A 17,214-nucleotide genomic window follows, 5' to 3' on the forward strand; every position below is an offset into this window, starting at 1 on the left:
CATCGTAGGATTTTCGCCTTTCGCAATCTTTCGCAATAGTTGCAATGTCCCAGACTGGGGTTTAAAAAAACCTTTGGGAAAAAAGTAGATTTCCGAGATAAAATAAAATTGTTCTTGTAATGTCTAGTTCACGGTTCAAAATCTGAAAGACAACAAACATGCTTTGAAAAATATTTTTAATGCTAATGAATAACGAAATTGATAGACTTGGTGCACAAAAACTGTTTCGAAACGTAATCTTTATATCAGACGAAATCAACCTACGCATTGATCGATTATAAATCGATATAAGTTTGATCTTTCTGTATTACCCCAGCATTTAAACAGTTAAATGGAAATGAATTTATCGAAAACAGAACATTTATAATGCTGCTTTGACATTCATATACATCGCAAATGCATTTTCAAGAGTAACTACATTCGCATCAAAGTTCAAATTTCTCATTTCTTCTCGCATCAAGAAATCGTCAATGCTGCATTCATCCGTCGGGTATGTTGGCAACTTCCTTACAGCTTCTTGCATTTTGCCGACGTCCTTAACAAGGAAAGAATCAAGACAATTACGATTATAATTGAAATACTTTGAATCAAGTCAGGAGGTTAGAAGTCTAGAGCTACCTGTTTTAAAAGATCGCATTCGTCGTCCGTCTCCTTCAAAGCTTCCCGTGAAATAGGCGTTTGGGAGTTTCGTTATGTTCTGTGCTTAGAGGATGGTTATTCCATCCCTGGGCGAAGGGATCGACAGTTCTAATCAACAACGGACGGCACGTTATGTGGAGGGACACTAGATCCATCAAGGACGATGGATTTAAATGGCCATTGGTCTCTCATGAACTAAATAACAGACCAATTAATAAATGGTTATTTGGAAACATAACAAAACGTACTATAACATTATGTGGAATGGTTCAAGATAGCAGCTTCAAACAAATCACGCCAGGAACGCTCGACCCTCTGATTATGCACCGACTTGCCGGCGATAAATGGATTGCAAATTTCTGATCTTGCGGCTAACATGAAATCACAAACACCATAATTTTCTGTCCCATGGTCAATGAAAACAATTTCAAAATATGAACTGTGTATTATTTTTCATAACCTTATTTCCTTACCTCACGCGTAATGGTAAACCCCATTTCACAACAGCGCCAGAAAAAAGGTTTAAGGTTGTTGCAGCTCGATTGTTGGATGATAAGTTAAGAACCACCATTAACCTCGAATATCCATCAACGCAACCTTGGACGTAGAACTTCCATCTAAAGATAAAAGTACTGCTATTTTACTTGTGATTGAATTAATTTTAATAAGTCTTCCTTGATAGTTTATGATGGCTGTCGACGTGTCAAAGAGAGAGAGGATGTTTCACGCTCTATACCCTCCTCTTGATTGTCCTTCTTGGAGGATCCCTCCGTAAGTCCTTCACTCTACAAAATGATTCTCTCGATCTGTGTCGACTAACTTTTGGCCCACTGATTTTGTATTTCCCAACAAAGTTTTTGAATCCTATAATTAAATGAAAGATTTAAATATAGTCACTGACCACAACACACTGTGCTGTTTACCAGAGTCGGGAAACAGCCTGATTATATCACGGACTATGCAATCTAAATGCGAGTTTGTTATTTCGGAAAATTTTCGTGATCTTAATCCATCTTTTCTCATATTGTACTTGATTTTCCATTGTTGCAATCCCAAAAGTTTCGTTATTTTTGGTACAGTGTATCCTTTTTCGGAAACATCAAAAGAACAATATATTTCATCACATTTCAAAAATCTGTAAAAAAGCAAAAATTTCCTATACTGAGTAGATCAGACAGCATGTCATCAGAATCCCCCGAATACTTCAATTTCAACTCAGCAGTAAAAAACTTCAGTAAAAAGTTCGAAAACTCAATATTTTCAGTATGAAATGCTGATGTTGGGCATATATGAAAGTAATAAAACATTAAAAATAATATTAATTATGAAACATTTAAGTTATTACTTAGACATGGCTTGTATGGTTTAATTAGATTACCTAGTACTTCGCTGAAAGATTGGTCGAAAACAGACATCTGGTGCCCGATTAAGCCCAAAGAAGTTTTTAAAGAGTTCAGTATAGAGCACTCAGATATACCAAACATGTTTACGTACCTGAGTGAGCAGCGTGCTGCACTGACTTTGTTTGATTCATACATGTATACTCTGCAATTGCAAAAAAATTAAGCATGAAAGTAGGTGCAAGCAAATTTGCACTCAAAGAGTAAAGCACTACTGCAAAACATGTTTTACTTATCTGGTACTTCTGATGTCAGCTGGACGATGTTGCACGTAAATTGGTTGACCATCTTGTGTGACAGTGGAACAATCAGTTGGAAACAAAACAATAAATGAATGCTTAAATACTAGAAACTCATGTTTATGTACCTAGGTGAGGTTGATGAGCAACTTGCTGCACTGAGAAAGCCTAATTGCTCTACCATTAGAGAAAAATGAAGTGTGAAAGTAGGTCCAAGCAGACTTACACTCTAGATTCGAAGCATTTCAGGTGTGAGTTATGGAAATTGAATGTGGATCGTAACACAATATTGTATGTTTTACTCTCAAATAATAAGATTTTGCAAGACTGCTGACTGCTTACTAAAAAAAAGTTTACCTGGCTGGGGCTGGCTAAAAATTTCTTGGAGGAAATTAATGGCTGCCCCGACAATTGACTGAATAACGGGCACATTGGCAACCAAATTTTGAAAATTTTGAAAAGGATCCATTTGTGTACGAAGAACTAGCAGTGTCAGCAGCTTCACATCCTTGGTGACACGCTCTATTGCCGTATTGCGGAATGCGGATTAATTCCGCATATGCGCATATGCAACAGATAGACATCATTAGACGTCGCCTCGTGGACCCGTCCTGACCAGTTGAATAAAAGTAAATTTTCTGTTCAGTATTCATATCAAAGATAAGATGGGACACTGTCGTGTTAAAGTGGCCATGACACTTTTCCGCGCGCCATCTAGTGGATAATGCCCTCCCTTCATCATTAGCGGACGAATTGTCAGCAATTCCCCCTCGCACGTACTGGTTGTGAGGCGGCTTGTTTGAATTTTGGCAAAGGAAGCTAGAGGAGAACGACTTGCATGAGAGTATGCTGCCCGTATATTGATACCACCTCGCCTAAAACATGTTTTCATATTAAATATAAGTGTTTCTCATTAAGATTAATTTTTAAATTAAGATTAAGATCATTAAGAAGAATTATATCAATTTTTGTCACTTAGGTAAACTCAATGACAACATTTTATCTCAAACTCTTTTACATCAATAATAAGACTTGAAGTAAATCAATAGAAGGGAACAGTCTAACTAAATTTCTCATTCCAGTCCCTTTTACAATTGTGAAGTCAGGCTGTGTAGGAGAATTTCAGTTGGACCATTTTCTAACAATATTTTAACTATAACATATTCTTTTTGAAGAAGACATTTCTGTATCATTGGGAACGGTCAAACTTTAAACCTTTACATCAAGAATATGTTTGAAGTGACTCAATATAAGGGAACCAGAAGGGAACGGTCAAAATAAATTTCTCGTTCGCAGTACTTTTATAGTAATAAAGTCATGGACTGTGAATGAAGAATTTAGTTGGATCGTTCCCTTCTTCTGAGTCTTTTCAATTTGATTTGATGAAAGAGGTTTGAGTTTGACCGTTCCCATTGATCAGCTAAACACCCATTTTCCTTCTTGATCCTTATTACCTTACATATATCAACATTTATAAACAAAAAACACTCGTTAATATTTGTTATGGTGACAGGCCATATTTTTTATGCTGGAAGGGGATTGGCAACTTGCTCTATTCAAGTCGTCCACTGGGTTTCCCTTGAAACTTCAAATCAACCGCCCAACCGGGGCCATATTTGCTGGGAATTCGGCTGCTTATGATGAAGGGAGGGCATAAGCCGCTAGATGGTGCGACAAAAAGTGTCATGGCGGCATTCCCTCTCAGGTCTCCCATCTCCTTGGGCGTATCAAGTAAGTTATCCGAGCAATCGCGATTCCAGAAGCATACACGGGAAAAACCCTCTACCGGGAATCAGTTCATCAAACTAAATTTCCCGTGTATGCTTATGGCATCGCGATTGCTCGGATAACTTACTTTACTTTACTTTACAAAAATTTTAACTTTGTCTTTCACTTAACATCTAAAAAGATTTTCAAAATTTTTTTGATTTGTTTTTTGGTTTGATTTTAAAAATATCGATATTTGTAAAAATAATTTTTAAAACGATTTTAAAAAATATCATCGCAATTTGATTTTTTAAAAATATTTTCGATATTTTCGATCAAATACATGTGAGCCAAATACCGTGCCATGGATAGGCAGGTTATTATTTTTTACTTATATTCTACAATTAATTTTTGATTTATTAGTTGGTTGTAACCAAAAAAAAACTATACAAAAAAGTACAAAAAATTCGCAGTTTTCTATTTTTAGTTTATCTTGAGCGATCTTGAGAAATGAGGCCAATCGAAAGCGAAACATAAAATTTCATTACCAGATAAGAAAAATAACATCCTTTATTAAAATAATTCTTCCGATAATTTCTTCTAAATAGTTTAGTAACAAGATCAAAGGCAACGCCATATTCAGTCATACCTTAAATTACAAACGACAGGGTTGACAGCCAAATGACAATTTTAAAGTAATTCAAATATCGGTGTACCCCATGAAAATGAAAAATGGATATCGGTAATTCGGTATAAATAATAAATTATTTGATTAAAAACTTTCAAGCTATTCTTTGTTCATAATTAAGGCAAAATCCTGAATTTCTTTCTTCAACCGCAGCAACACCTTCGACGTCATTTGTGTGATATATTATATTGAAATCCTTTGTGGTGGCTAAATCAATAAAACAAATTTAAAATCAATATTAATTAAAACATTTACTGAAATGGATTGAAGAAATATTCTTTCACACAGCAGTGAGGAAACTTTTTGTTACAAAGATAATTTCGCGATTTGAAAAATCGATGACTGTTGCAAGACATCATGTCAAATCCGCGAAAAACACCCTTGCGTTTTCAAACTTTGTATGGGTTTTGTAAGTCGAAAAAATCTATGTCTTACAGCAGACTGTAACAGGTGGCCCCTCAGCAACAGCAGGATTTAGAGCGCCTCCACAGTATCGATCAGAGACGTCGGTAGGAATTTGAGGATTAAATCCATTTGGGATAAGAAGGAAATCGGAAGGACAATTAATGGCACCATTGCTAGAAAAGTATGTGTCTGCCAGACCACTAAGATGAAAGCTTCGACCATCGGTTTGTGTGTCACACTGAGTGTAGCAAATTCTAATTGCTTTTTGTGACTGGAAATATTAATTTATTACTAGCTTTAGTACCAACTAGCTATAAATAGCGTGGTATACTGTATGCTACTAAAGTAAAATATTGACGTACTTTTTCGTCTAAACGGCAATATACCTGTTTGTTAATGAGTTCATTTCGGAAACATATTTTGTAATCCATTTCAGCTAATTGGCGCATACCGGCTGCATCCTTCCAATTAAAAGACTTAACTGTGCCGATTCCAGTAAGTTTTGTGAAGTACTGAAGGCAGTCTCTTGGGGCTATATGGTTGGAAGATTTAAAAAACCAAACTAGTAGCCTAGTTCAAAATACCTTGCCTCATTCAGTCGTTCTTCCTCAAGCACCCCTTACCAAGAACATCGGAGCCACATGGAATCAACGAAATCCGAATGTCCCATTTGCGAATTACAGTTGAAACGCCAAATTTTAGCAACATCATAAACTCAGTAGTCGATGATGGTGCTTCCAAATACACTAAACGTAGTAAGTGATAAACAAAGTTATTTACAATTATTATTATTCTCTACTGTATAATAATTAGAAAATTTCTTCCTACTGTGTTGGTCTTCATTATCACCACAAATAACAGGCACTTTGTTTACTGCACCTCCGACTTGAAAATAATCAGAATCACATTGTCCCGTTGCCGCATTGGGTTGAGCGATAGAGAAGCTTTTGAAATCCAAGCTGTTTTTTTTTCCATCACGATTAGTTAGAATATTCATATAGAAATGTGTAAAAATTCGTGATGAAATCAATTAGCCGATGACGTCATATTTCTTAAATGATTTGAAATCAAGAATGAGGGAAAAATTGTACCGAACTTGACAAGAACGTCTTCTTTGCTCAACAAGGTTGTTGTCCAACACAACGGTTAGGCTGCATGTAGTATCCGAACTAACGGCAGGGGCATTTCGCCAATAAGTGTTGTTCAACGTAATCTTCTCTCCACATTTCGAAACAAAAACTTGAAAAAAAAAAATAAAATAAAAGATATGTGAAAAATCAGAGACTCAAATTGAAAACCGTTGAAAACGAAAACAACCGTTAAGGCTGACGAAAGACCTCGGAAAAAATTTTCTACTTAAATGTTGTTTTATAAATGTGATGAACAATTTTTTCTTCATACATATGATAAGGTAAATGTTTCTATAATGAAATACCCATCCCCAGTGAAGAAGAAAGATCCGAAGATGTCACTTACGAACACAACACACAGCTAAAGCTCCACAAGAACCACTTGGACGTCCGCCGTATGCGTTGCAAACCGCCGAGGGAACGCAGTTACCCAAGTGGCCACCCCGACTTTCACAGCTGCTAAAGGTCCTTATTAGCATATCAGGATTTTCCGAATTAGGTCTTGGAGCAGCGCTGATTAATGGTGAAAATAACTTGAAGGCGCTATTAATGTTCGATAGACCGAAAACATTTTGACGAGGCAACAGCACACTAGCTAGAATTTGATTAAATATTCTATTAGTGCACGTAATACCCATTATTACGACTTTTATTAGAAATTTTTTTTTTTTTAAATGCGATTGTTCTTCGAATTATTTTCTCTTCATTTTGATTTGTTGGGTCATTGGCATGAGTTATGGCTACTACGTGTAGGAGAGTTCAGCTCTCAAAACAAAGATGTTGCGGTGGTAGTCAATTAAAAAATTTACCTGATGGTTTAAAAAATGGATAACTTTGGAACTGCCGTAGTTGTTTTTCGGTTATCGTGCCTGAAGTAGTTGGCACCGCTAAAACGATATCGCAAACAAAAGCGAAGCTTATAAATAACAAAAACGCATGCATATTCACTTCATGTATAACAATTTAACCGAGCGTATAGATAAATGTATTGCAAAAACAATCCGAGTACTACGAGAAACCAGATTTGCTTGTATACTGTTTTGCAGGTGCTGCCTTATGTTCCGTTCTTTTATACTCGCAAGATCCTGACACGACAACGCGGTGACTGTAATTCTGTCAGATCAAAAATGGGCAAATTAACTGGATAGAGACCCCTCCCCGTTGAACTTGGTCGATATAAATTACAGGAAATCTATGTATGTATACAATATTTCATTTTTAGACCTTATACTTCATTTTAAGCACGATTTCATTATTCGTTTTTGTTATTTATTTATTTGTTTTTTGTCGTTTTGTGGTTTTTTGTTTACCTGCAGGAAATAAAATCAATATTAGTAATTTCTGTAGCGTATAAATATAGTTCGGTAAATAGGTTTTATGAATGGGCAATTGAATGCACTTTGCGCAAAGGTTACCTCCCAGCATAATAGGCCCTACTCCGCAAATAAGGAAAATAAGACAATACATACTGTAGTATTGAAAACCTTGGAAAACCTCTAGCTTGGGATTCTGTCTTCTCGCCAATAGTTTGAATTATCAACTGAATCCAAAAGGTTTTTTATTAGTGTAATTGAGTTTATCTTTGCTGTGGATCAATAAGAATTTATTTTAAAATATAACTCGGAAATATCTATAAACCTTTATTATTTTTTCCGGGATTTTTTCGTCACGGTGCGTCTCGGCATTGAGCAACAATACAAAACATGGTGTCTTTTTCTTTGGTCGGCCGGTTCCAATCAGGGCAATTTAGATCTCACAATGAAATCTTGTGTAACCTAATTTTAACAGCAACAGTACCAAACTGGTTTCTTTTAAAGTTTATGCGTTGAGCAAGGCTTTGAGTTCATATGGAAACTAGGAAGAGCATCTAAAATAAAAAGGCCAATGACCGGAATCTGTTTTTAAAACGTGTTTTTTTTTAAATTTATAATTAAGTTTTCTTCGAAATAGCTTATATATATAGCGAAAGAGAGTACAGTATTTTACACTTATATTTGTGGAATGGCTTTCTATTTTGTGACATCGACACACTTCGTTGTACAGGCCACAGTGCCACACAGGGTAATCGTCACATCTGTCTAGTGATGGCAAGCCAATCTTCATACACGGTAGCGCGTGGTAGCGGGTGTAAAAGTGGCCTTATTTTTCAGGATTGAGAGAGGATGGGTGATGAATATTAACGGAGGTAGTGTTCGCGATTGTTAACCCAACAACACACTGGTTGCACTAGAAATAAATTTTAAAAGATACGTGTTGTATCACCAAGAGCTTTATGCATAACTACATATAAGTAATATAGTAATATAGTAATATAGGGTTTCCGAAGCCATAGGCCTATTGGTATCACTACACCCCCCCATTCGCGTTAAGCATGGATGCTGTATGCTGGGAATACTTATTTTTTAAATAAAACAATTGGATTGAAGAAATGCCCGGAAATGTCTGACGGCAGGGTTTTCAGCGGAATCATCGGTGGAAACCGCAAGGCTGCGTCTTCCTCCTCGGCAAACGTGAAGTAAAAAAAGAACGGTTGAAAAAAGGACAGTTTGCAACATTGTTATTGTCTCGTTGTTTCCTCGAGTCCACAACAAACATCGGCATCGCTCGTATGTAATACAAATAGGCTTCTACAGCTGATTCTAATTCTACCATGGACTCAAACACTCCATTAGTGGTAGACTTTAGAAAAACGTCAGTTATATGTTTATAATACAGACCCTGGCACCGAATGCTAGTTGTCTATAATGGGCGATAATGGGGAAACCTGATTTCTGATTTATTGATATTTATTTTAACATTTCACCTTTTCTCGTTTTGACGCGTCATCACTGATGGCGCCTAAAGCAGCGAAGCTATTTTACATGCATCCACAAATAAACATCCTAAAATGGAGTTTCAACTAATAAAAAAAAAAAAATTCTGAATAAGGGGAAACGTTACCGGTTATCAATCACCGGTTATTTCTTTGTATTTATAATGAACCAGGGTATGACGTCAGAAATAATAAAATGCTTTGACTTACCCTACACAAATTTTTCGAATTTTACGAAACTTGCGAATCCCCAAACAAAATTCTAGCAAAATTTATTCTATTTTCTGCTTGAAACTTGAAAGTCCTTAACATGGATGGGAGTGATGGGATTGGACTGGAACTCATGGAGTCATGGGAGTGGGAGGTGCTGGCGCGTGCGCGGGACAGCAGAGACCGATCAACGATCATGAATCGGATAGGAGTTAGGCAACGCAAGTACGCAACCTGTCTCTGGTTACCCTCTCTCTTTTTTGGTTTGGTTCGGTTACCCGAACTCTTTTGCGAGCTATGCCATCTAGGAGTCTAATAATCAAGGTTTTATTCAGTTCAAATTTCCGACACCAGTTGGTGTTCAATCATATGATCCTCATGCCTCATCCGTCATAGTGAAGTCATGAAGTGATTCAAGATTTAGAATTAGTAATATTGCAATCGACCATCTGGAGGTTTATCTGTGTTTTTGGACATCAGATTTCATGAATTGGAGCTCGCATTTTATTTTGAAAACGCAAGTGAAAATTTGAATCTTTTAGAATGGTAAGTCTGAAATTCCCCCGTTTACAGCTTTAATTGATGCTCGTATCAGATTTGTTCTTCTGTGCTGACATCTTGAAAGCTTACACCTGAAACTTCTTTTTGTTTAATCCATGTGACAGTTTTCTGAAACAGTTGTACTCTTTTTTTTTTAATACTATAGAGGGAATATATGGTAGGAACAAGAGTTGAATGTGATGGATTCAGAGGAACTGTTCTTTTTGTTGGAGAAGTTCCTCCAACAAAAGGAAATTGGCTTGGTGTTGAGTGGGATGACCCTTCAAGAGGAAAACACAGTGGTTCACATGAAGGAATTCAGCACTTCGTGACCAAGTATTATTTGGAAAAAAAATAATTGCAATTTGATATTCATTAAAAGGATAGAAAAATTAATGCAGGTTCATTTGTTCGAGTTAATAAAATCAAACCTAGTCTGGAGTTCAGTCAAGCTCTTTCGGAAAGATACCTTGAGAGTTCCAAAGATGACTATGCAGACAAGTTACTCATAAGTGAGCTGAAAGATGAGATGAATGCACCATTCCTGGAACTTGTGGGATTTGAAAAAGTTGGCAAAAAACAAAGGTATGTAGTTGTCTGTTATATATGGGCATTGTCTGTTAATTTGCTTAAGAATTTTCCAACAGTAACCTGCAGGAGTTAAGGATTGCTGTCCTGGATCATATGTGTATAAGCCATACTGAGCATAATTTGAAAGAGATTTGTCATAACATTGAAGAATTAGACCTGTCTTCAAATCTATTTAACTCATGGGAAGGTGTTGCAGCAGTTTCAAATCAGTTAGCAAGATTGACAGTTTTAAATATCAGGTATAAGGTATCTACTACCTGGTGTATCAAAATGTTATAAGTAATTATTTTTTTTTAGTGATAATAAGCTGGTAATTCCTGAGAATCCCGGTACACTCAAATCAGCTTTAAAAAACCTGATACAGTTGCAAATGAGCCACATGGATTACACATGGAAGAACATTGTTCAGTGTTCTGTAATGTGGCCCATGGTCGAGGTTTTAGCGGTACCATACACATATACTTCATCTTAAAACCTTTTGAAGTACCGAAGTTTCTATGTAGGTTCCTAACAACAATATTACGTGTCTTGAATTTATGAATAATGACACTTTTAATCATCTAAGAGTGTTAAATCTTGAAGGAAATCAAATTGAACATTGGGAAGAAGTCAATAAGCTGGGACAGTTGCCCAGGTACATTTTTTTTAAGTTTATTTTTTAAATTATAGTTATCATCACAATTCAATCTCAAGACACAAATTTATTTAATATTTAGCTTAGAGCAACTATCCCTCTATGGATGTGGTTTGAAAAACATCCAGGTGAAAGAAAAATCTTTTTCTAAACTCTCCAAACTTTCCCTATCCAACAACAAAATTTCGCAGGTATTAATTATTTTTAAAGTAGATTGAATTCTATATTTTAACTTTCATTGAATTGTGAATTATCAGTGGCAACATATTTCGGAATTGGACAAACTACTCATGTTAGTCGATCTGAAAATGTGTGGTAATCAGGGTCTTGAAGTCCCCAGCAATGAAACGTTTACTCAGTGGATTATCGCAAGAGTTGGCCATCTGCAGGTGATATTTTCCTTTGCATTTTTATTCTGTCGTTTATCCATCTAATAGATATTAGTAAAATAGATTCTCAACGGTTCTGAAATTTTAAGCGTGGATCGACGTGGCGCAGAACTAGATTACCTTAAGTACAACGGGAGAGAATATTTGACTGCCTTGTCCCAGCTGCGCTCATCAACTGAACAACAAAGCAGGGGGGATTTTTATTCCATTCATCCTCGCTATAAATTCCTGGTGCAAAGTAAGTTTCGAGCCTTTTTTTCTATTTTTATTGGAGAGGAAAGAATATACAAACTGCAAACACAAGTTATGTATAGATACTACTCTCCTATAGTATATGTGGTGAAGAATATCCCTAGATTGACAGATCTATGTCTTTGGGCTACACTCGCCCGTACAATCGTTTCAATCTAACTTTTACATTTTTCATATTTAAATGTTAACTCGTGTTGTTTTCGCTTCTAATTTTTCTTACTATTCCATTCGTTGGTTTTTTTAGAATATGGGCCACCAGAGCCAGGCGAATTTGAAATGAAACCAACCACTCTGAAGAATAATTTGATTAGTAAGAAAATAATTATTACGTGAAAAATTTTTATTTAGTGACTTTGATGTTACAGTGCTTCAGCTACAGCGGGGCACCAAAAGGATTTCAAAGAAACTTCCTTTGACTATGGAAGTTCAGAAACTGAAAGTTTTAATCCACAGATTATTTGAACTTGATAGTTCTGAATTAAATTTTTTTTCCTACAGCCCAAAGGTATGTAATTCATAGGTTTTTAGAAAAAATATATTTCTCCTAATGCAATTATTAATGTGTATTCTAGAATCCTGGTCTATATATTCCTCTTGATAACGACCTTCGACCTCTTTCATTTTATTCCGTTGAAGACGGTGATATAATTGAAGTGAAAAATTCCAGTGTTTGATCCTTATCAAATTAGTCTGTTGGATTTTAAATGATGTTATAAAAAAATGGATACTATCGAGGGTGCAAATAACGGCTACCGTGTTCTGTCAATCAAAGCTTTTGTGTAATTTTTCTTTGGTTATGAATTTCGAGTTATTTAACAATTATCAATGATCGCAATACAAATATCGGTTACGAACTATGCGTACATGTGTAGAAATCTATTATTTTTTTATCTCTTACAACTACTACTTACTCTTGCAAATATTGCTTTCTCTGTGAAAATGCGACCTAGGATGTTCCGTTTCTGCATTGTAATAGCTTGGCATTTGCGGATCGTTGTTCGAAATTTCGAAAATCACAATTGATATCAAATATTGCTGAAATATAAAGGGGTTCGTAGCTGCTAAATGGAAAAAAAAAACAAGAATAAAAAAAAACTGATTTCAACAAGTTACAAATATAGTATGATAGGTTTGTAAAGTAAATGACATCTTAAATGTTCATTATCATCTTACATGGTAGTCTGTTGAGAAAAGAAGTTTTAATGCAATATGAAACTTAAGACTAAATCAACAGTCACAAAAACCAGTCACCCCAAGAGAAACGGTGCGTAAGGGCGCCTCTTTAGCAGCCCGTCAAACTGAACCAGCTGATGTTGAAGTCCTCAACATCGCGGCCAGTGCACCTATCTTCAAAAAAAAAAAAAAAAAAAAAACTTAAGACTAAAATGTAGCTGCATGAAATTTCTACCTGTTGAGAATTCTTATTGAATTATTCAACGAAAGTAGAGACGAAGTTGAGCTATGAATTTAGTTGACTCTAACAAATAGGTCTTTAGTTTGTTTTTCTTTCTTTTTTCTTTATGAGTCTGACAGTTTTTTTTTTTTTTACACCAGCAGTTTGAAGATTTTTGCAAATTCTGCTGTTGTTTTCTCCCTTTGTTCCATTTTTCAAATCAAATGCTGGGAACCCTAGTTACAATGTTGCCAAGTGAAATTTCAAAGATGAAGGCGTAAATAAGATGACGGTGAGTCCGTGAGCGCCGTGAGTGACTGAGTGAGTCGGTGACGTAGGCCTAAACCTAATTTGAGGTTTTTAAAAGCCTCCAAAGACACCCCCAAAATTTATATATAAATTAACAGAATATTTACAATAGTACTGTTTGTGTTTTGTGGATGAAAGGATAACAAACAAATGGTGAAAGCGCAATCTAAGACAACGAGTGAAAGCTGTCAGCGCTTTAGTTCTAAAGTAGGACGGCACAACAAGTCAACAAAACAGCATGGGAATGGCGCCCGACGCGTCGCTATCAGACGATGAGAAAAAGTTATTCCCATTAAAAACCGTTGCAAACGTTATAACTTTATTCGAAAGTATTCTTAAAAGAACAACCGAGCCAGATTTAGCTTTGTTGTCCATCATAGTTGGCTGCATTGAAAATACTCTCACATGTAATCACCAAATTCTTGGTGGCGCCAAGTCAACTGTATTACCAACTGCGATTGACGAAACCAGTGAAAAGCTTATTACGATAGCACCGATCAGAAGAGAAGATGATTTTCCAGAAATTGAGTGGTCAACAGTGGAAGCTCTTTATGTCAAATTCAGAGCAGTTATCAAAAGCTCAGTAGATTTGACTCATTATGGCTGTCCACAGTTTGCAACACGAGAACTTATAAAAAGAGTTTCTGATGTCATCTGGAACACATTAACTAGAAGTTATTACAAAGATCGGGCACATTTGCAGAGTTTGTATAGCTATTTAACAGGTACTTAAACTAAATTACTTACAAATTATTTACTTACTCTAAATTTAAATAGAAGATAATGCAATTTGAAGCCACATTTGACTGTTTTTATTGTTTAGGAAACAAATTGGATTGCTTTGGAGTAGCCCTAGCTGTGGTTGCTGGTTGCCAGGTGCTTGGCTACCATGACGTACATTTAGCATTGTCTGAAGACCATGCCTGGGTGATGTTTGGACCAGATGGCAAGGAAACAGCAGAAGTGACATGGCATGGTAGATTTTAAAAAATCTTGTGTAACTTAGAATCTGTTTAATGCAATTTTTTATACATAGGTAAAGGTAATGAAGACAAAAGAGGTCAACCTGTAGACCCTGGAATACAAGCAAGATCTTGGTTGTATGTATCAGGCAATCCTGTCATTTGTTCTAGATTTACAGAGGTTGCCTCACTTGTTTCGTCAATCAATCCCAGTATTACTGCTACCACAGACAGTCTAGAAGTTGCTTCATTACAACAATCCTTGTTGTGGGTGTTGTATGATACAGGTCATCTTACTCGTTATCCCATGGCCCTTGGTATGATTCTTCCTCACCACTTGTATCTGCATATGTTGCAACATAGGAGAAAATTAAAATAACTACTTATTTCTATTAGGAAACCTGGCCGACTTAGAAGAGTTGAGCCCCACGCCTGGACGATGTCCTTGTGGTCAACTTTTCAGTCAAGCTATTGAAGTGGCGAGGCGCTGTTATGGTAATAGTCACGTCTACCCCTACACCTACCAAGGTGGTTATTTCTATCGAAATCGAATGTACAAAGAAGCGCTAGAAAGCTGGGCTAACGCGGCGGACGCCATACGAAGGTTATTATTAAATACATTTTTGTTTAGTGTTTAGGGTGATTTCACATGAAAACGACAAAAACCTGTCGCGGATTTTTTTTATAGCTATGAATCGAAAAATCCTAGTGGCGATCAAATCCGTGAGATGGTCGCCACAGGTTTTGGTCATTTTCATATGAACCACCCTTTGGAATCAATAATTACATTACATTTCTTTTTTCTTTTTCAGTTATAACTATTCACGAGAAGACGAAGAAATCTATAAGGTGAAGCTAGTAAATAAAAACATCTAAACGTATAGCTAATAATGGCTGTTTATGGTAGGAATTCCTCGAGATCGCCAATGAGTTAATTCCTTTCGTAATGAAGGTGGAAGGCTCAGGTCACAGCGCCCGCTCAATTTTAAAAGATTCAGAGTGTTTCGCTCACTTACTTCGTTTTTACGACGGTATATGTCAGTGGGAAGAAGGAAGTTGCACACCTGTGCTTCATATAGGATGGGCCAAACCTTTAGTCAACACTATCTCCAAGTTCGATTCCCAAGTTCGTCGACACGTTGTCATTTCATGTTCCGAGATGACAGAAGGAGACACGCCATCCATGAAACCGCCAGGTAAATAATCAAAATTAATAATATCCCTAACAACCGAAAGTTGCAATAAACACCCTGCAAGGAATATTCTGGTGATGGATCAACCCGCTTGTGCGATTCAATTGATCGCTCATGCGGGTCTTGATAACGAATTTGCTGGCCATGCTGTGTTGTTTATTGGAGTGTTTGGTTTATAGTGGGCAAGGCCGAGTTCCAACGAGAAGATCTCGATGCCAACGCCAACCAAGTTGTCCTCCCCTGGCCGCTAGCGAAGGAGCAGGAAGAGAAGGAAGAGCGACTAGTTGATAGTGAAGTTTGTGGCAAGGCCGCCGAGCAAAAGGCGCGGTTAGGGTCAACGGCGTTGGCCGCCCTCACTGATCTCTGTGGTCGAACAGTTCTGAGCCCTGCCTTCTTCCTTGGTTCGGATATAAAAACCGGATCAGACTCGCAAGCGTTTCATACTTTGACTATTTCAGGGACTGCTGCCTCAACCGACAGCCCGGTGAAAATGATGAATAAACCAAAATTGTACCTACGCAGCCATAAAATGGCCGGTCTCAAAGATCTACTGCTCTCGGAGAAACTCAACACGCACGCCATTTCGCTTCAGTTAACGGCTCAAAGCCAAGTTCAGCTTGGCGGTCGCAAACTGCGCGGAGAAGAAGCCAAAGATGCCAAACAGGAAGGACGGGAAGTCAATCTTTCACGACCGAAGAGAACCAGAAAGGAGTAGTAACGAAACGTACAGCCATAGATGGGTGAAAATTTTTAACTTTTTTTATACGGTGTGATTTTAAATATTACCAAAAGATAGATATTCCATACGTGGATCGAGTATCTGTGCGGTTTTAACCGGTTGCGGACACCTTTGCCTTATATTCGTGTTTTCATCAAATTGAACTATACGATTGTTTTTCTCTTTTTTTATTGCCACATGTATGTTTGTCAAATAATTGCGTTTCCTAGCTGCCTACCCTTCCCCAGTGATGGAAGAAGTTGATCTGTGTTGAGATTTTGTTCAGAATGAAGAAAATCCAACTGATAAAATGTGTATGGGAGAAAGATGGTGTATGGGATGACAAATTAACGTCTTGGACTCAAATCTAATGATGAAAAAAGGATACAATGGGTTGAGTGGCGTCTTTCCTTTTCTAATTGTTGCTTTGAGTTGATTACTACGTGTTGCTAAATCATACATTCCACGGTGATGGCAAAGAAATGAGTGAAATTATGTACCTGTATTCCTTACTCTACTCTGATATTTTGTATGTCTGGATAGTTCATTGAGGAATGAGAGGATATCAATCCCTATATATCTTTTAAAATGTGTATCCATGTTGGCGGGGTGAATAAAAATGTATATACCATCAATGCAAACATTCATTTAGTTTCCTTATCGTACTGACGTACTACCATATTGTTATTAATTCGAATTATTTCCCGGAGTTTCTTTAGGTTAGATCTAGTATTTTCATGAAAGGTTGTCGTGACGCGACGGTCAAAACTGTCTAGAGCAAACCAACAAAACGTACCCCAGCCATGGCAACGCAGCTCGCAAGGTACCATTTGCAGAAAATTTGGAACCAGATGGTCCCAAATATGGCCGACGCGAAAAATTAAACGAAAAATCGAACAAAAGTAAAACGTATGATTTTAAAATCAAGTTAAATTATAGCTAAGCATAGCCTACTATCCGTATTTTAGCGCCACTCAACGTGTGGTCTCTCCTGCAAGCGATG

General features: G+C 36.9%; 2 protein-coding genes and 1 long non-coding RNA gene across 4 annotated transcripts; 1 reads left to right on the forward strand and 2 right to left on the reverse strand.

The window, feature by feature from the left end:
• Window positions 1-318: 318 nt before the first annotated feature.
• Window positions 319-1,726, reverse strand: LOC124205719. Its single transcript, XR_006879450.1, has 5 exons — window positions 1,563-1,726; window positions 1,113-1,503; window positions 888-1,040; window positions 619-834; window positions 319-535 (listed from the first exon to the last, which is right to left on the reverse strand). It is a non-coding gene; the product is annotated as an uncharacterized LOC124205719 (long non-coding RNA).
• Window positions 1,727-4,449: 2,723 nt separating this feature from the next.
• On the reverse strand, window positions 4,450-7,433 carry LOC124189031. 2 transcript variants are annotated; one of them, XM_046581990.1, is made up of 8 exons: window positions 7,018-7,433; window positions 6,555-6,803; window positions 6,170-6,317; window positions 5,907-6,037; window positions 5,702-5,824; window positions 5,441-5,610; window positions 5,109-5,349; window positions 4,450-4,880 (listed from the first exon to the last, which is right to left on the reverse strand). In XM_046581990.1, the coding sequence occupies exons 1-8, from the start codon at window positions 7,148-7,150 to the stop codon at window positions 4,768-4,770; spliced, it is 1,308 nt and encodes a 435-aa protein (XP_046437946.1). In that variant the 5' UTR covers window positions 7,151-7,433; the 3' UTR covers window positions 4,450-4,767. The 2 variants fall into 2 exon arrangements, with proteins under 2 accessions (XP_046437946.1, XP_046437947.1); XM_046581991.1 differs by having other exon boundaries at window positions 5,465-5,610; window positions 7,018-7,423.
• Window positions 7,434-9,592: 2,159 nt separating this feature from the next.
• LOC124202980 lies at window positions 9,593-16,846 on the forward strand. Its single transcript, XM_046599533.1, has 19 exons — window positions 9,593-9,776; window positions 9,937-10,106; window positions 10,158-10,355; window positions 10,418-10,600; window positions 10,659-10,806; window positions 10,865-10,995; window positions 11,078-11,186; window positions 11,253-11,384; window positions 11,448-11,622; window positions 11,881-11,946; window positions 12,002-12,141; window positions 12,209-12,304; window positions 13,550-14,063; window positions 14,162-14,314; window positions 14,375-14,617; window positions 14,697-14,904; window positions 15,113-15,149; window positions 15,208-15,496; window positions 15,673-16,846. The coding sequence occupies exons 1-19, from the start codon at window positions 9,774-9,776 to the stop codon at window positions 16,206-16,208; spliced, it is 3,531 nt and encodes a 1,176-aa protein (XP_046455489.1). The 5' UTR covers window positions 9,593-9,773; the 3' UTR covers window positions 16,209-16,846.
• The last annotated feature ends 368 nt before the right edge of the window (window positions 16,847-17,214 follow it).

This window comes from Daphnia pulex, chromosome 2 (assembly GCF_021134715.1).
Source record: "Daphnia pulex isolate KAP4 chromosome 2, ASM2113471v1".
Lineage (NCBI taxonomy): Eukaryota > Metazoa > Arthropoda > Branchiopoda > Diplostraca > Daphniidae > Daphnia > Daphnia pulex.

What these genes read in the sequence shown, in the direction of transcription:
- LOC124202980 (XM_046599533.1), top strand. An exon ending in AAGCTGGGACAGTTGCCCAG is followed by an intron (nt 10,996 to 11,077) that starts GTACATTTTTTT and finishes TTTAATATTTAG; the next exon opens with CTTAGAGCAACTATCCCTCT. An exon ending in TCGTTATCCCATGGCCCTTG is followed by an intron (nt 14,618 to 14,696) that starts GTATGATTCTTC and finishes TATTTCTATTAG; the next exon opens with GAAACCTGGCCGACTTAGAA.
- LOC124189031 (XM_046581990.1), bottom strand. Translation starts at nt 7,150, where the DNA reads ATGCATGCGTTTTTGTTATTTATAAGCTTCGCTTTTGTTTGCGATATC. An exon ending in AGACGTTCTTGTCAAGTTCG is followed by an intron (nt 6,038 to 6,169) that starts GTACAATTTTTC and finishes AAAAAAAAACAG; the next exon opens with CTTGGATTTCAAAAGCTTCT. An exon ending in GCCACCTGTTACAGTCTGCT is followed by an intron (nt 4,881 to 5,108) that starts GTAAGACATAGA and finishes TTATTGATTTAG; the next exon opens with CCACCACAAAGGATTTCAAT.